This window comes from Lipophrys pholis, assembly GCF_963383615.2.
Source record: "Lipophrys pholis genome assembly, chromosome: 18".
NCBI classification, from domain to species: Eukaryota; Metazoa; Chordata; class Actinopteri; order Blenniiformes; family Blenniidae; genus Lipophrys; species Lipophrys pholis.
In genome coordinates this window covers 14,343,460-14,361,582 of record NC_137646.1, presented here as the reverse complement: position 1 = coordinate 14,361,582, position 18,123 = coordinate 14,343,460, and the positions used below count along the sequence as shown (strand labels likewise).

General features: G+C 39.7%; 3 protein-coding genes across 3 annotated transcripts; 2 read left to right on the top strand and 1 right to left on the bottom strand.

Annotated features, from left to right (window-relative positions):
• Positions 1 to 383: 383 nt before the first annotated feature.
• LOC308123480 (uncharacterized protein) lies at positions 384 to 4,418 on the bottom strand. The gene is made up of 2 exons (XM_080485989.1): positions 4,213 to 4,418; positions 384 to 1,563 (listed from the first exon to the last, which is right to left on the bottom strand). Exon 2 carries the CDS (start codon positions 1,474 to 1,476, stop codon positions 832 to 834), a length of 645 nt encoding a protein of 214 aa, XP_080342115.1. The 5' UTR covers positions 1,477 to 1,563; positions 4,213 to 4,418; the 3' UTR covers positions 384 to 831.
• A 4,481-nt stretch (positions 4,419 to 8,899) lies between these two features.
• LOC308123847 (RING finger protein 227-like) lies at positions 8,900 to 9,995 on the top strand. The gene is made up of 2 exons (XM_080486548.1): positions 8,900 to 9,342; positions 9,689 to 9,995. Exons 1-2 carry the CDS (start codon positions 8,937 to 8,939, stop codon positions 9,751 to 9,753), a joined length of 471 nt encoding a protein of 156 aa, XP_080342674.1. The 5' UTR covers positions 8,900 to 8,936; the 3' UTR covers positions 9,754 to 9,995.
• Positions 9,996 to 14,614: 4,619 nt separating this feature from the next.
• Positions 14,615 to 15,470, top strand: LOC308123848 (RING finger protein 227-like; the record flags this gene model as incomplete). The annotated part of the gene is made up of 2 exons (XM_080486549.1): positions 14,615 to 15,020; positions 15,370 to 15,470. 2 exons carry the CDS (start codon positions 14,615 to 14,617, stop codon positions 15,429 to 15,431), a joined length of 468 nt encoding a protein of 155 aa, XP_080342675.1. The 3' UTR covers positions 15,432 to 15,470.
• Between the last annotated feature and the right edge of the window lie 2,653 nt (positions 15,471 to 18,123).

Genomic DNA, 18,123 nt, shown 5'->3' with positions numbered 1-18,123 from the left:
AGTGTCCAATCCGGCTGGAGGACGACCTTTCTGACAAAAAAGGACAAAGAAAGTAACAGCTGTGAAGTTGTTGGGTTGTTTTTTTTAAGTAACTGCTGTTGCTAAGTAGTTCCTTGAAACACACAAGTGGACTTCAGTAATGTGATCTTATATTGAGAGGCTTGTGGGTTGAGTCTGTATATTTGTGTATATATTTGCAAATCATGTTTTCCCTCCGTGTTCGCCCTGTGATGGACTGTCCAGGGTGCACCCAGAACAATTATTTTGACTTCGAAAGGAAATTACAATTATGGGAATTGCATTTAAAAATACTCTATGACACACGTACAGGATGTTAAATAAGATAGTTTTATCTTCAATAAGTTAAGTATATGACACAGTATGAATGTGCGACACACAGCAGATTTATTGAAGTGATTCATTGTTGGAGCAATCATCAGCTGTATAATAACAGCACATAGATTGGATGGAGACAAAAAACAAAGAAAAAAGGCATAAAAGGGTGAATGAAACGCACTCCTATAAATGTGACAGACATGAGTGGAATTCATTTATTTACAAACGAACCACTAGAGGGAACTGTTTATCTGTTGTACTCGTACCACAGGCCTGGCTTGAATGGGGTTTTCTCAGACTAAAAAAACAGAAAATGATTCAACTACAAGATGAATTACAACTACAGGAGTCAGAATAACCTCCATTAATATGCACATAAAGAACAACTTGTTTCAGGCTATCTCAAATTAATAGTGTGCAACTACATTATATGATTCATTCACCCCAGAGTGCTTCACAACTTTATACTTTTAATACTTAAAACACTATTTTCTATTAAAATTTAATCTTTAAGAAATGTGGCCCAAACACCACACCAACCACACAGATGACCACAAACACCACCCAGAAGACGATGGCCAGGAGCTGCACACAGAAGAGTGTTTTTTTACTCTGCTCCATGACCTCCTCTTCACCCACCAGGCCTGGCGCCGTGCCATACGGCCTGTCTGGGTGCATCTGCTGCACCCGCAGGCTCACGGTGGGCAGGATGATGAAGCGGGTGTCCCTGTCCTCGCCCTCAAGGGAGAGCACCACCCTCTGGGTGACGGTGGCCAGGCGGGCCGCCATTGTCACGGGCAGGCGGAAGGCCACGGGGGGCAGCCTGGACAGGATGCCGGAGTTGCAGGGTAAAGTGAGGGCATCCCCGGTCTCCAGTGGGGTCAAGTGGCGACAGAGGGGACAGGGGATGGCACATGGGCTGTGGGCGTTACCGGGCTCGCTGGGGCAGAGCTGGATCCTCTGGAGGCACTCTGTGCAAAAAACATGTAGGCACTCCAACATCCGGGGACATTTGTTGTATGGGTTGTACTCTTGGTAGCAGATGGGGCACTCCACATCCATGGGCTCCCCGGGGCCGGCGCTGGGTGCTGCAGCAGCTGGGTCCTCCCGTTGTGGAGCAGGGGCAACATCGCCAGGCATAGTAGGAAACTGGTCGTTGGGAATTGAAGTGTGAGCTCAGGGATGAGGCAGGGAACAATCACTGGGTGAATCTTGGAAAAAAAAACCCTGTAAAGACAAAATGGCCTTAAAATCAACATCAGGTTGAAAAGAGCCCCAGAGGCTGAAATAGCTCTGGAGCACCAGTCTGCTCTCTCAGGGATGCTGCTTTGTTTCTCCTACGTTTTATGAACAGATTCCAGAGCTCATGAGTCATAGCACTCATCCGTTTACCCTCACAGACATCCAGCATATAACCCCCACCCGCTCAACGTTTCCTCAGCTGCATGCAGTGTGTGTCAGGCTGCACTAATACACTGAGGCCGTGTCCGGCAAGTTAAGAAAACAAAACATGGGAAAAGAAACCCAAACCCCCTCGAAAGGAAGTGATAAGTCACTGCCGTTCTTTCTCTTTATGGTCATGAGTCTGAGCATGCCCATTTTTCTTACTGAGGCTTGTTTTATCCAAGTTATTTAATAGTGTAATGATTGAAATAGTGTAATGTTTTGTCTTTCCAATGGCTTTTAGAGATGTTAAGTCTCAAAGCAGATACAGAGCATGCTGGGCTTCAGAAGCACTGTCAATGAAGACACTCGTGATTAGTTTGAAACATCATTACATTTTTGGCCACTATTTTCAGGCCTTCACACAATTATGGAATGGTTGGCCAATAATTCAACATGCATATCAAATCCAACATTGTTGTAACAGTGCTTAAGTTATTTGTAGGAGTATGTGACAACAGCTGTGCAGCTTGCACTTTGTGTACTTTGCTGGATTTGAGACAAATGACCCACGAATGTCATGAACTTCACATTTTCTATAAAAGCAGCTACTGTGTTTTATTTGTCGTGCATATTGTTTTAGTAAGATTAGCAGACATAGGACAATCCTGAGGCCTAGGGGGAAAGATTAGTGGCGCAGTTTTGAAAACTAGCATTGAATTTACTGTGATAAAGAGGATTTCTAAGATTTCTTTTTTAACTTTATTTTTTTAGTGGTCCAGATGCACCAGGTGCACCTGGAACACCAGATACACCTGGACCAGTCAGTTATCCATCATAGGGCTAAAAATGCTAAGCTAGAAAAAATATAAAATGGCTTAAAATTGCTAAAATTGCTTAAACAGTGAAAGTTAAAAAAAAAAAAAAAAAGTAAGGAAAAAGTGAAAGAGATGAAATAACTAAAAGAAGGACTAAACCAGGTCAAAAAATGCAATAAACTGTGTATCATTTTAAATTGTAGTTATAGGACGTCATAAATGAAACCTAAGACATAGTTTTAGTACCTACAGCTTGTATCGATCTATCTATAAATATAAATAAAAGTAGGCTTAAATCATCAAAAAACAGCCATTTACAAGAAATAGTACTTAAACTGAACAGCTCAAATGGCTAAATCAGCAAACACAGTAAAGGTTAAAAGTTAAAAACAGAAAAGGTGAGAGTGTTTTAAAGAGTAAAAGTGACTAAAGCAGCTAAACAGGCTTTAATGGATAAAAGTGTCTTTACGGTGTAAAAAGGCTAAAACTTGGTTGATCTGTCCTTGAGAACAGCTGAAAGAAACTGTTAGTGTGGTCAAACTGATACCAGCTCCTAACGAGCAAAGGCAGATAAGCCAGGCTGAAATGTTTGCAAGCAATGTTAAAAATAGCATAATTTTGAAATTGAATTTATTTGTCTTCAGATATTCTTAACTTGTTCATTGTTTGTGAAGCCATTTCTCATCAAATGTTAATTTTTTAACCTTGGTCTAAAAAAGGAGAATGTTCATGGTATTTATTAGGCCTATTCAAAGGTTTCTTTCAGTCGTGGTCCACATTGCAGAGTCGTGGGGTGTTGGAGCTGATCCTCTCAGGTCACCAGTTCATCACATAGCAGACACAGAGGAACAGACCATCACACACCTTCACACCAAAATAAACATGCAAACTCCACACAGACTCAAACATTCTTGCTCGTGAATCGTTGCCCTTTTAAACTCTTTCAAAAAGCATTTATGTAAATCAATTCAAACCACATTGTGGGTTAAAAATGTTACATATGAAATGTTTGTTAGGATTAAATAAAATGACCGTCAGATAAATAAACCCTTTACCCTTTTAGAGTTTGATGTATCGAATGAAACCAGTGCATTTTTTTAAGCTGAAATATAGATGGCAATACTGGTAATATTTAGAAGTTCTCTCAGATTATTAAAGGCATTGGGTGTTGAACTGATAATATATGGATCATTGACATATAAGATGATATTGGTCATAATCTTAGACATAATATCACAATCAGATCAAGTCACACCTTCCAGTCAGCTCGCTTATTTACATGTCTCTCAGCTGATAATGAGTTTTTACGACTGATAGAACAAGTGTGTCTTTGTTTACTGACAGTTGTTGTAGCGCCTGTTGATCACAGGGGACAGTTACAAGGCGACCGGTGGTTTTCTCATGAGGGGGATTGTTGCTTAGCAGGTGGGCCAGGTGGGGTCTCCTTTGGATTGGTTCATGGCAACACACATGCACTCAAGCATAAAGCCAGAAGGAAGATTTTGAATCAGCAAAAACTTTGAAAACATGTATTAAGAGAAAGAGAAAATAGGACATTTTGAAACCTGACCGAACCTGAAAGGGTGTCGTTTATAAATGGGTCGGTTTCATTGTGACTGTATGAAACTGGAAATGCTCCATCGTCACACAACACAAGATAGGAGAGCCACCTTACCTGCGGCGCAGTCTTTTGATCAGGCCTCCCGTTGAGTCCCGCCTCCAGTCCCGGTGCTTTCACTTTCACACCTGTGCACAGGTCCTCTCACGCTCGGGCGGATCTCACCCTGGCACGGCGTCCTCGTCCCTCCTCCAACTCGCCGATTCGTACCTTGATTCTCTACTACGTGTCTGAGCTTGGCTCACTAGCAACCTGCTGTGTTTGCTCGCCTCACATGAGTTTTACTTCTCCTCACCCAGTCCCCTGGTGGGGCATCTCTGTGGTTTGCGCAGCAGTAATTAAACCCTTGGTGATGTGAAGATAAACAAAGAAAAACACAAGACAGAAGAAAGACAGATTGGAATATGTTGATGTTTGAGACGAGGCTGCCATTGGATTTATTACACCTTCAACAGCTTCAAATCTCTCCTCTGAAAATGAACTGAAATGTTTTCAGAATAGGAACACAGATAAATAGTTCTTTGATAGGACATTTTCTTTTTTTGAAACATTTCTTCCACTTGGCATCAAAAGCTTTAAAACTTAAAAATACCTCCTCTATGGTCGCCCTGCACGAGTTATTCGCTGTGATTGAGTTCAATATTGGCTCTTGTAAATTCTCAATAGAAGAAGGAACTATAGTATTTGACACACTGTTTCCCAAAAGCTCGGCTCCAGTGCCAGAGCAATACATATTTTCCTTGTGACCTGACATTGGTGTCAATGTGGAAGCATTGAGAGGAGTTAATTTATGAACTGAGGATGGTCGCTCCCTGTGACACAATGTGTTGCCGGACGCTTGAATAAACATTTTAAAGTACCAGATTACGTCACGTATTTTAAAAACCCAGAATTACCACAGAACTGCAAACAAAAAAAACAAAACAAAAAACCTGGCTGGGTTTTTAGTCTGATGCTCTTCCCCAAAACAAAAAGCTAAATTATATCAAACGAGTCAAAGGAAACATTCAGGCTGAGTAAAGCAGTTCATGCTTGTTCAACCGCTTTACTCTCGTCTCTTTGACTCTTTCAGGCCAACCAATGCCATTATTGTACACCGATGTCTGCAAAGATGTATACAGGCCCGACTGTGATTCACTGTATTTCCCACCAAAAGACAAAAATGAGACTTAAAGCTCATCAAGAGCCTCCAAGGATGTACTGAAATGGTGGAAACCTGTGCTGAATGCCCTCGTGAAGAGAGGATCTGGCTGAGAGACGGCTTCAGTGGTCATTAGGTGATCCTCAAGGCTTTGACATGACTGGAACAAATAAACGATAAAACTCTCACGAATAGTTTGCTGAACGCATGTTCAAGTCACTGCAGTATTTTTAATTAATGTGCTGCTATCAATATTCACCAGACGATCTGTTGCTTCTTCGATGCTCTATGATTTTCTGGAGATGTTTTCTGGAATAAGACAATAAGAGAAGGCATATCACTGCCCCACTCTGAATATAAGAGCACATGACACTGGATATTTTTTAAAAAGGACCATTTTGTGAATCTCTATCACACAATATAACTTGTATATGCTTTATCGTATTCTTTTGAAGTAAGGAAGTAAAAGTGTGATTGCTATTTTTCATTTTGATGCACCAACAGTGTACCCTTAAGTTTAAACACATTGTGATGAGCTTGTAGAGCGCTTTGACTTGCCAGGTGTTGCAACGATCGGGAAACATTGGTGAGAAAGTTATTATTCTGCATCAAAAAGATGTTTTTAAAGTTTTGGGTTTTCTTGAATTTCTAATTTATGTAGAAGTTAAACTTGAACTCGGACTCCGTCTGTTGAATCCTGTAACATTATTATCACACAGTCTTATCGCTCAGTAATCAAGATTAGATAAGATGACGTATCGTAACATTTGATTATTCACACCATGTAAAGATTTGTAAAACTACAATTAGAAGACTCACTGAAGGAAAAGGAAAATACTTTCTGAAGGTCCAAAGATGGACAAAGTCAATTATCTGACCGGGACAAGTCACCTGAATTCTATTTAAATCAAACACCTTTGCTGCACTTTAAAGTGGAAAACAAAACAGGTTATTCTGTTCAAAAGAAGAAGATTGTTTCGGCATAACGGCAGAGCGTCTCCTGATGCATAGAGGCCACAATATATCAGTGGTGTCCTTGTCAAAAGAACAGGGCGACACATAAGGTATTACAAAGAGGTCACTTACGTGTTTATTACACTGACTTACTGCTGTAACCTAAATTGTTGCACTTTATTTTATTTAAAACAAATTAGTCACTCCGACGTGATTCCATCAAACACTCGATTTCAACAATTGTAAAAAGCATTGATCGTTTATGGTAAAAAGTTTTTTTTTCATGGGGAGAAAATCACATGTTTATTTAGTTTATTTGTTATTAATCGCTTCTTATGTTTACATAATGAGTTGTATTTTACACAAAAACACAGGAAAACTTCTTGTACAGTTATTACATTCCTTGTGTTTTCCGTCTTTATATTACTGTCTATAATTGGGCTCGTTCAGCTGTGATACATAATGAAGTTTAAAGTTCAGAAGTAAATATCTATGAAATAGTTTGATATGTGCTCATCAAACAAGTATTTTATTCACATCATATATAGTCTTTTAAAAATACATTTAGTAAAAATATACGAAGAAATAGATCACATAATATCTTGACAATATCACATTTACGTTCAGCTCCAACACTGAAAAGGCATGGACTAAAGGTAAAACATTTCAATATGTTTATTTTAAATGAACCAAGACAGCAGGTCATTGCATTTTCAAACTGAATGAAGAACAATTTTATATTGTCAAAGGATTTCTTTGTAGAACACAATGAGCTTCAGTCTGGGAAGGAGCTGTTAACAAAGATGAATAAGTTACATCTCTTATCGGTCTGTGACGTTGTTTGCTTTACAAGCTTACCATCATAATCTAAGTGTGACATTTCTTTTTAAATTCATCATTTCAAGAAAATGTCCAGTTTAGCTTTTATCTTAGCTTCGATTTTTTTTATCTTTATTGTTAAGACTTTTGTTTATAATGACGCGATACTGTTACAGTAACTTCACTGCAGGAGGGAGATTCGGGAAGGTCTCCATAACCTTTGCAAAGGCTTGTCTAACAGAGACAGACACAATGAAGTGTTTGTGATTGTTGGCCATGATTCCAAATGGAAATGACTATAAAACCATATCAGTGTAGGAAAGGCTGTTGGGAGGAGGAGGAGGAGGAGGAGGAGGAGGAGGAGGCGGCGGAGGAGGAGGAGGCGGTGGAAGGAGGGTGTGTGGGGATTACCGATACAGAGAAAAGCTGACGTAAACTATGAGTCACACAGGGAGTAGAGAGGGTGAGAGGACAGGGAAGTCAAAAGATTAAGTAGGAAACCACCTTTAGATACGAATTAAATATGATAGCCATGAACTAACAGAGGTGTCTACTCAGCCGTCCCAAATACCAGTGAACATTTAGTGATTAATCAATAAAATTTGTTTTTCTATGTCATGTACAAATGTGACCCTTTATGTGTAAGCAGCGATACACAATCTATGAGGCGCTCAAGCACAGACGTCTGTCTGGTAAGAGATTATTAAAGTACAGGACATGTTTTTTATTCAGTTTCTTTAATAGTTCAGGCCAATTATGAGATATCAAGCTTTTCAACCTCTCTGTTGAGGCAACTGTTGGAGGGTCACGTCTTCTAATTTCTCAAGCCTTTTTAAAAAACTATTTTACATGAGAAATTTCTGGTGACCTCGTGTGTGTTCGTGTGGCATCACTTAACCCTTGTGTGGTGTTCGTATTTGTGTTACTCAGGCGGTGTTGTGATTTGTAATTCAACGCAATAAAGTAGTTTTACCATAAAACACTCAACAGATGTTTACTTTATCCTAATGATAAGCAATATAAACAGCAAATATAGTTATTATTCGCCTTTTACCTTTGTTAGAGCACATTTATAAGAAAAAAGTGCAACTCGTTTTGTTTTTTGATAAAATGTAAAAAACAAAGAAAATCAGTTGTAATAAAAGAAAAAAAGATGTTTATAACCAACAAATGTGCAAATGAAGAAAGATGTATAATTACTACTGATCTTAAGTTTGACTCAAGACAGGTGGAGGCAAGGCACCTCGGGACGTCGGGCATGAGGACGACCCTGAACCACAAGATCCCCTCAGAGCGGGAATGGGGTGAGCCACCATCCGGGGCCCCCTTGGGCACATGGACAGGCGGGCTAACGAGACCGATGAGAGGGATCACTAGAGAAGGGGACACTGGAGGAAGTTACACAAGGGACAAAGAGACAAGGGTGCTACAGGTAGGAGAAGGGTTAGAAGATGGGTCCCACAGACCCGAATACCAAACAGACAAAATCAGCTTTAAGTGACGCAAGTCAACTTGAGTTAAAAAGATACAAACATAAAATGAAAAGAAAAATGAAAATAATCAATGAAGTTTAACGATAGCTCGATGGGATCAACACAAAGTCAAACCGGGTGGGCGGAGGAGAGACTGGGCGTGTTCTGGATTACGCCTCCGCAGGTTTCGCCGAGTTATTACTGTGTACTTCAATTTTGGTGACTCACACTGTGTTTCTCCTCGTCAGATCCAGACTGGGGAGTGTTTGGCAGGAAACCCTCCTCTTCCCTCCGTCCTCACGCCCCCTCTCAGCCTGACAGTTTAAAGCCCAGCGGACCTCCTCCCCGCTTCACTCGCTCCTCCGGACAGAAACAGAGACTTCTCCAACAGAAACATGGATCACGATCTTGGGTGCGGGATCTGCTTCAAGTCCTACAACGGTGGTCGGCGCTGTCCGCGAGACCTCACCTGCAAGCACACCTTCTGTGAGAGCTGCCTCGTGACCATCTCCAGGCCCCCGAGACTGACCAGGACGCAGCGCGAGCAGGGAGCCGCTGTTCCCCCCAGAGGCATTATCTGTCCGTTGTGCCGGCGCGTCACCTCCCTGTCCAGGGGCGAGGAGAAGATCAGAGACCAGCTGCCGGCCAATGAGTGCGTCCTGGAGCGGCTGCAGGCAGAGGGAGTCCTCGACCAGGAGGGAGACGATGAACTGGAGGAGGCTGAGGACAACAGCTGCAGAGGAAGGCTCCGACGCGCCTGGAAGAAAGTTCTGCGTAAAGTTACTATAGCTGAGAGCGAAGGTGAGTGTTTCATGAATGGAGGATTGAAGTGACTTTTTTTAAGTCAAGATTTTTATCATTTCAAACGTTGAAAATAAAAACACTAAAATCTATACACGTAATTATTTACAGCACATTTACGCACAATTACGCACAAGTCCTTCCAGCTAATTCAAGCATCTTATGAGCTCAGTACATTTCTAATAATATCCTTCTGTAACTATTTCAAATCCCCTTTCAACACTCTGTATTGTTTTCAATATTTCCAAGTGATGATATTAACAACTCCATACTTCAAGTCATTTTAATAATCTTTAATGATTTTTTGCAACGCGTGTATTCTGACATTTTCTGTTTTCTTTCACAGACGTTGAACTCAATAAAGAGCTCCTGCAAATAATAATGTTCACCTCGAGAAATCTTCTGCATTGAGACAGACACCCTGGATATTGTGACGTTGTATTTAAAATATTCATGTTCCTCCAACATGGATAGTGACCATGAAGATTCAACAGTACTTGTTTAAAGTATTGCTATTTAAAGCATTTTGTACAGTGACCAAAAAAATAATGTGATTGCATCACTATGTTACTTGTTTTCTATTATGATTAATGTGATCTGCTGCTGCATCCCACCTCTTTTTTTTATTTAAAATAAAAGTCTTCTTGTTTTTCCTTTGTGTCATGCTGTGTGATGAGTTCTGTGGCAGAGCCAGCAAAAAACATGAGCTTCTCTTGAGGTAGCACATTTAAACATGTCTCATTGAAAAGCAAATGTCCAAATAAAAGGAACAACAGCAAACATCTTTAAATTAGGAAGAAAAATTAAGAAAATTTTATCTTCAAGTGTTCATTTCCCACAGAGCCATGAGCATTTTCCTTATTATTAATCTAATCTAATGACCTTCAATTAGTCTTGTGACCATTCATGCCTCAGCTGATAAGATTTTTAGCAAGCATGTATCTGTAGCATGTTTTAAGGCTGGTACACTTAAGTACCAAGTGGGCTAATAAGCCTATAGGACCCTGATCCGCAAAACGAGAGTTCTCCACATTCACTTATGTGGGTTTCTTTCATAGGTCCTGGTGAGGTCAGTAATCGGGCATGTTTGCAGACTGGGCAACCTATAATGGTACCGCATGGGTACTGTGTAAATAAATACTGCATTAAGTGCACATGGGCATTTCACATGGTACCATTCTGGAACCTGAGGACAGACCCACATGGGGCCAATGTTTCAGCCTATTCACAACCACATGAGCCCCGCGCACAGATGTTGGCTGTGAAACAAATACAGTCATCAGCGTGCATGTTCCATGTTGCCAATGTGTCACACTAAAGTACAAGTAAAGTACAAGTGTTGGTTTTGTGTGAGACTTAACCTATACTGGTCCAGTAGGGCCACTGGTCAGCGGCGGCTCTTATGAGCATTTTAACATCTATATTCAAGGGTCAGAACAAAAACCATGTGGACTTAATCAACGAAGGCATAAAACCATGCAAATGTATTATATAACCACACAATGCAGGTTTTTTTTGGTCATTATGAAAAAAATCATGTTTTATGATTCTGTGACAGTTAAGCCACAAACTCTCTCAAAGAAACGATATTGTAATTGTGAAGTAGTATCCAACATATTGACTGTTGGAATGAAAAAATATATCATTTCTGGATTAAGGTGTCAGATTTGTTTTTATGTGTGTGTTATATTAATGTTTAGCCCTTGTAGGATAATCTGGTCCAGATTTGAGAAGTCTATAGTGGTTTCCGATCTGGACCTGGTCCAAAGTGGTCTTGGTATGAAAAAATAATATGTGATTTTCCCTCTTAAGCATTTTCACAAATAGAATAAAGGTTACGCAAGTTCAATATTGAGTGTTGAGCAAAGTTTGCATGTTACCTAAAATGTTTTCGCATCAATACATTGAACAGAAAACCGACAGCATGTCAAGATATTTTTCCCATTATTTTCCCTGTAAGATAAGATATCCTTTTATTTATCTCACATGTGGAGAAATGTGCCTTAACTGCCGAATCAGAAGAGTTTGCTTTGAGTTTGGTGACTCACACTTTGTTTCTCTGTGTGAGGAAACTCTCCTCATACTATGGAGCAAGATCCAGGTCAAAAGGTTTGTTCATTTGAAGATTAAAAATGTGATTAAAAAAAAAAAAATTGAATCTGAATGTTCAAGGTTTGATCTTCAATTTTGAAAAAAAAAGAAAAACTGTATTCAAAATTAAAATAAGTGTATGAAAAGTTTTTTCACCTTACATATAATTTTGATTCAGCTCTGGAATTCATTTGATAGAATCCTTTAGTTTCATTTTTCACTCTTAAATATATTTTTTTAAATGTAGGCGTTATTTTTTCAGTTGCAGGTTTAATGTTTTCAGATTAGTGTTTTATTATTTTCACATTCAAATCCTGTTTTCAAGTTAAAACGTTTTTTTTCACTTTCAAAACTTTTTTTCACTTTCAGATTGTATTTGTTCACGCTCAAACTTTTGACCCTGTTCTGGCTTGGGGGCGTGGCTTCCCCTGAGAGGGGCGTGGCTTTCACTGAGATGGGTGTGGGATCATAGACTCATACTACTTGTAGTACCCCTCCTCTTGGATCGCCGTCTTGCCCGGGGTCACCATCCGACTCTTCTGGCTCAGTCACAACACCATCTCTTTCCACTCCCACTAAAACAACTCCTCCTGTTTCCACCTCAGCCAGTGTCACAGCCAATAGCAACTCTGACAATAACCCCACAACATCCAAGGAAAAGAAAACATTGCAGTCCATCCTAAACAGTTTGTCTAAAACATCTGATTCCACAACCTCCTCTGATGCACATACCGCCAAACCAACAGGAAGTGCTAAAAAGATCTCGCCATCTTAAGTGTCCAGTTTAATGATGGAGTCAATAGTCCAACAGTATTTACAGGAGTCCAACGTTAAAAAGATGGAGGAAGAAAATTAATCTGATCGTTCATATGACCCAGAGGAAGTGTATAACCCAGTTGAGGCAGAGGATGCAATAGTATCAGACTATGTGGAACACGATGTGTCCGATGATCCAGAGGATGAGACAACGTTTCAAGATGTTCAAGATCAGAGAGGCCCTGGAGATCTGGAGTTCAGGGGATTGTGTCCAGAGAACAGAGGCTTAACAGACAACTTGGACAACCGTGCAAACAGTCCAATTGTGGTGAAACCAAGACGGAGATTTTCGGCTTCAACATGATTGTTGTTTGTATTAAAAGACGATGTGTGTATTTTGGGAGTATATAAAATGTGACTGTACCATACTTGCCATGAGTTTTATGTTTACAGTATTGTGTTGGCTTGTTTCATGTTCTTTCTGAATGTAAATAAAGTCACATACTTCTGTTTATGTGTTTCACGTTACATTTTGTTCTTGGAATATTCTTTTTTAGTGATTTCAACATGAGGTGCTAGAGTCAGCTGCAGCGCTCCGTGACCCTAAACAGGATAAACAGTAGAGAAGAGAGAAGATTGAACATTTTGACTGAAACAAATCTTATATTAAAGCTCACCTTGCAAAAAAATGCACATATTTGAAGATGAGTGATTAAATTCATTTCGCATGGTGACTAAAACTGCTTTCTTTTTCTTTCTATTTATATTACTCACTCCACATTCCTGCAGATCTCTTGTTGTACCAAAGGGGGGCGACACAGGCATTGCTAAACGTAATTAATAAAAGTAACTCCCAATTACCGTTATTATTTAGTACCAATGTCTGCTCCTTTGTTTTCAGATGTTTTACTGGAAGTTTCATGGTATACATATCCCACTAACTCTGGGCTATTGTATATATTTAATGTCCAGACATAACGTATCACTACAATTTGTTTTGTAGGTAAACGTTTACTTAAATAATTTTTAAATGATTAGTTGGTACTGTTTTTAGGGGTATGTATGTAATCCACTCAGCCACCTTGTTGGATGTGACTGTACTTTCTATACATTATAAACGTTTTATCTCTCAATATCTTTCCATGCATCTAAACATATCCGATCACAATGGAGCGGTTAATTCAAACTATGAAACGTCGGTACAAGTTTAGACTGATCACACATGAACTGAAAGTGAGGTTCGATTCCTGATTTGATGAACCGAAGTGAAGAGGTAAGACCCCAAACTGCCCCCATTGGGTGGATCGAGCAGCTTACATGGCCACAACATTACATCCCTGAGCAAGACCCTTGACCGTAAAGTAATTTTTTCTCTATGATATTCAGGTTTACATAGTTTGACTATGAATTATTTAGGAACTTGCACAATAATTTGACATTTACAATAACTTATGCAAAACTAGGAAATTTAACATCAGATAAACTGCATTTTTTGTGAAATATGAGTGAAACCTTACACAGTTATAGAATTATATATTTGTTCTGACTGAAAAATCTAAGAAAAAATAATGTGGTCAAAAGATTATTACACTGTCACTTATACTATTTCAAACTGATATTTCTGTTTCAACATGCAGTGGGTCATTTTGGAAAGAAAAATCTGGCTCCTCTCAAGGGTTATGTTTACCTACATTGAAATACAAGTTTATTAATAATAAAGGCTATATGTAAATTATTTTCAAACTTAATACTGAGAACTTGGGCTTTATATGTAGGTGGTATATTTATCAAATCTTATGTGTTCTGTATTTCATTAAGAACTGGGTAACAACAAGAGTAATTAAGAGTTGTATTTACAGGTGTTCCCTAACAGACTGCATCACGGACTGAATGAAGGCAAAACAGAATACATTATATTCTGTGAAGATGTTCCTGTGTATTCTGATTCTTTGTCCTCAAAGCTAAAACAACATGTGAAGAACCTTGGAGTGATTTTTGATCTGGTCCAAAGTGATCTTGGTATGAAAAAACCCCCCTGATATTTCCCCTTAATATAAAGGTTATAGCTACAAGTTCAATATTGGTTGTTGGGCAAAGTTTGTGTGTTACCTAAAATGTTTTTACATCAACACATAGTACAGAAAACGGATCAAAACAGTCTCTCAGCATGTCAAGATATTTTCCCCTTAACTTTCCTCTTAACTGCCGAATCGGAAGAGTTTGCTTTAACTTTGTGCATTTCAAGTTTGGTGACTCACACTGTGTTCCTCCTCCTCGGATCCTAGCTGGGGAGTGTTTGACAGGAAACCTTCCTTTCCCCTCCGTCCTCACGCCCCCTCTCAGCCTGACAGTTTAAAGCCCGGCGGACCTCCTCCCCGCTTCACTCGCTCCTCCGGACAGAAACAGAGACTTCTCCAACAGAAACATGGATCACGATCTTGGGTGCGGGATCTGCTTCAAGTCCTACAACGGTGGTCGGCGCTGTCCGCGAGACCTCACCTGCAAGCACACCTTCTGTGAGAGCTGCCTCGTGACCATTTCCAGGCCCTCGAGACTGACCAGGACGCAGCGCGAGCAGGGAGCCGCTGTTCCCCCCAGACGCATCACCTGTCCGTTGTGCCGGCGCGTCACCTCCCTGTCCAGGGGCGAAGAGAAGATCAGAGACCAGCTGCCGGCCAATGAGTGCGTCCTGGAGCGGCTGCAGGCGGAGGGAGTCCTCGACCAGGAGGGAGACGATGAACTGGAGGAGGCTGAGGACAACAGCTGCAGAGGAAGGCTCCGACGCGCCTGGAAGAAAGTTCTGCGTAAAGTTCCTATAGCTGAGAGCGAGGGTGAGTGTTTCATGAATGGAGGATTGAAGTGACTCGTCAAGATTTCTAAAGGTTGATTTGACATAATAGTTAAGCCGGAGAAAGAAAAAACACTAAAATCTAAACGTAATTATTACCACAATTACGGACATTTACGCGCAATTACGCACAAGTCATTCCAGCCATGTGTTTCCCTTATTTGAAGCATTTTTATGAAACTCTAATGCATTTATAATGATCATACATCAATGATATTATTTAAAAAATCTTACTTTCCAAAACATTTCAACAAATGTCGGTATTGTCGTTATATAACCTTAAATAGTTTTTACTGTTGCATTCTAACATTTTTTTTCTCCCCCCCCCCTAGACTTTGTGACTGATGATGAGCCCTTGTCCTTGAAGCTGTCTCCATGGTTTTACATGGTTTGAGCGACCTCAACGCGAGACACCCTGGATAATGTGATACTGTATTTAAGCAGCTTGAAATCAGTTGTAATAATGGGATGATGTGTTGGTAACACTCACACACATACCAAACGCCGATTTTTAAGTTTTGTGATTATCTATTTAATCGATTGCTCTTGTATTGTTTTTTACTTTGTGTACCACCTGTTTGATGAGAAATACAGTCCTTCTTGTTGAACACTGTGTGTGATTGCATACGTTTTTGATTTGACTGAAATAACTGGTCCAAAAACACAGATGACACACATATCTTATCTATCAGGCAGTGCTTGTTAAAAATAGAAAAAGGGGGGGGGGGGGGATATGTCACCACATTTCAATTAAAAATCTCTCACAGAAAATAAAACAGACTCTATATGAAAAGCTGTTTTCATTCGCTCACACTAACAGCTCCAGGAAGTGGGTCATCTGATCTGAGGCCAGGTGAACGCCATCGCTTCCAATCAGAGTCACAGGCAGCGGAGCTGCAGTCACTCAAAACTGCTTTGGGCAAAAGCTCATTATTTTGCAAGTTGTGCATCATGATTGTCATTTTCTCGCTCCACTCAAGGTAAATATAATTTGTAAGCTTAGTCACTTTGTCCCGTCCTGCAGCAGAGTATTCGGCTTTAATTAATCAATACTCCCGGCTGTCTTTTTCTCGTTGCAGAGCTGCTGTCTTTGCACTGACGTATGTTGCTCTCATGTTTTTCACGTGTTCACAAGTTGCTGGAGGTGAGATCATAGTGGTGAACAGAACTGCGGCGCACAAAGGCTGTTTTAAAGAGCTGGAGAAAGAGTTTGGCTTTAGATCTGTGGTTTAAATAGGTTGTCTGTCATCTCCTATAAACGACTGGATCAGGCGTCACTGACCTGTTACGCCTTAGAAATGTTTTTTTACGCACGCGCACATTGCGGGTGATGATGTATCCAAAACACAATGGATACTTTGGCTCTTGAGTGAATCTTTCCTGTTCTTTGGATTTCGATAAACAGTCACAATACAAGTCTGCTTTTATAATGAAATACCAGTAAATTACTGGCCAATTCGAGAATAAAATCAATTTAACTGGAGAGGAATTAGGGCGCAGCGTCTTTCTACAGAAAAGATAAATCAGTTACACCTACATGTACATATTTATATTATACCATATGTTTATTCAGTTGACCATTTTTCATTTCATATGCTTTGTATTTAGTGGATTCACAGATTATGTTCATGAAGTCCTGAGTGAAAACTCATGAATGATACATGTTGTATTTAATTGGTTTATTCACTTTAGTGTGAATGGCTTCATATTCAAATGGATTTTCCTAATTTGCATACGTACATACATGTTGGATGTTGTTTTAACAATGTTTGATTATCTTGGAGTCAGCTCTAGTTTAGGTTTCCAAAGGTAAACTCGGCATGGTTTGATTTTGCTATGTTGTTTATCTATCCTTCCTGTTTTGAGTTCTTCAGAAGTGATTGGCTGATCGTCGGTGTGAAGCTCCATGCAAAGTCATTTTTTCCCTAATCTTTAAAACCTTGTTGTTTTGGCAAAATGTCCAGAAGATGGAATTTTATCAGCAATAATACGTGTTTTCGTTAAGTGTTTTTAAAGGGAATTCTTTTGTTTTGAGAGCAGTTTCTGATACTTAGCAATCCAGAGTTAAGAGAGACAGAAAATCCACTTTTGCTCAGCGCTGATCATCCTCTGTGTTAAACTCAATGAGTGAACGTCGAGGTACAGTGTTCATGCATGAGAGTGCATTTAAAAAGAGGATATGAACTGAAATTGCATTATTATTATTTTAATGATTCCTTAATGTTTTAAGACACAATATTCACATGTTTTGACACATTTTTAGTGGCCAAAGGCATTTTGACTGTTTCCTCCAAAACAATAAAATTGATCTTTATTCTCTTTGTGCTATATAGTAAATTGATATTTTAAAAGTCTGAAAGTTGTCTCTGTAAGAAAGACTCTTCAACCATCTCAGTATTTATCTTCCAAATGTTGAAAACCTTGAGGTTTTTTTTTTTTTAAATAGATTTTTTTTGGTTAGTTTGCATTTGAAATTCCTCACCAGTGTGATCGATGTGAGATGTGTAATTAGTTGTGCCTATTTAAAGATTATTAAGCATTCTTTGTCATCGCTGCATATATTTGGTAGCACACAAGTTTGTTTTGTCATATAAAATAATTCTGTAGTACATTTCTAAATTGAATGTGAAAAGAAAAATGTAAATAAACTTTTTCATTTGGATGAACGCCAGATAGATTAAAAAAAGGTTAAATATCATCTAGTTTTTATGTGTAGACGAAATTCTTCTCCCAAAACTTTCCTGGTGTTTATATCTTCTCTGTTTTATTCGCAGCCGGTCCAATAACTAATCCACAGCATGGTTGTTTGAAGGACATGATCCTAAGGCCACAGCGTCCACAGTGCAGCCACCATCTCCCTCCCTCTGCTGGACTGCAGTCCACAGACACTAAACTCCAAAGCGCCACTGGTAAATCTGTGACGAGTGGAAACAAAAGGAAAACCCGATCAATCATTGACTCGCCTTCTTATGTTCGGCGGTTCACAGGAGGTGAAGCCGACCACAATCTAAACACCACAGCGAATGGGAAGTATTATCTGAGGATACGCAGAGTGCACAGAAGGTATGGTGCAGGTGGAACACAGC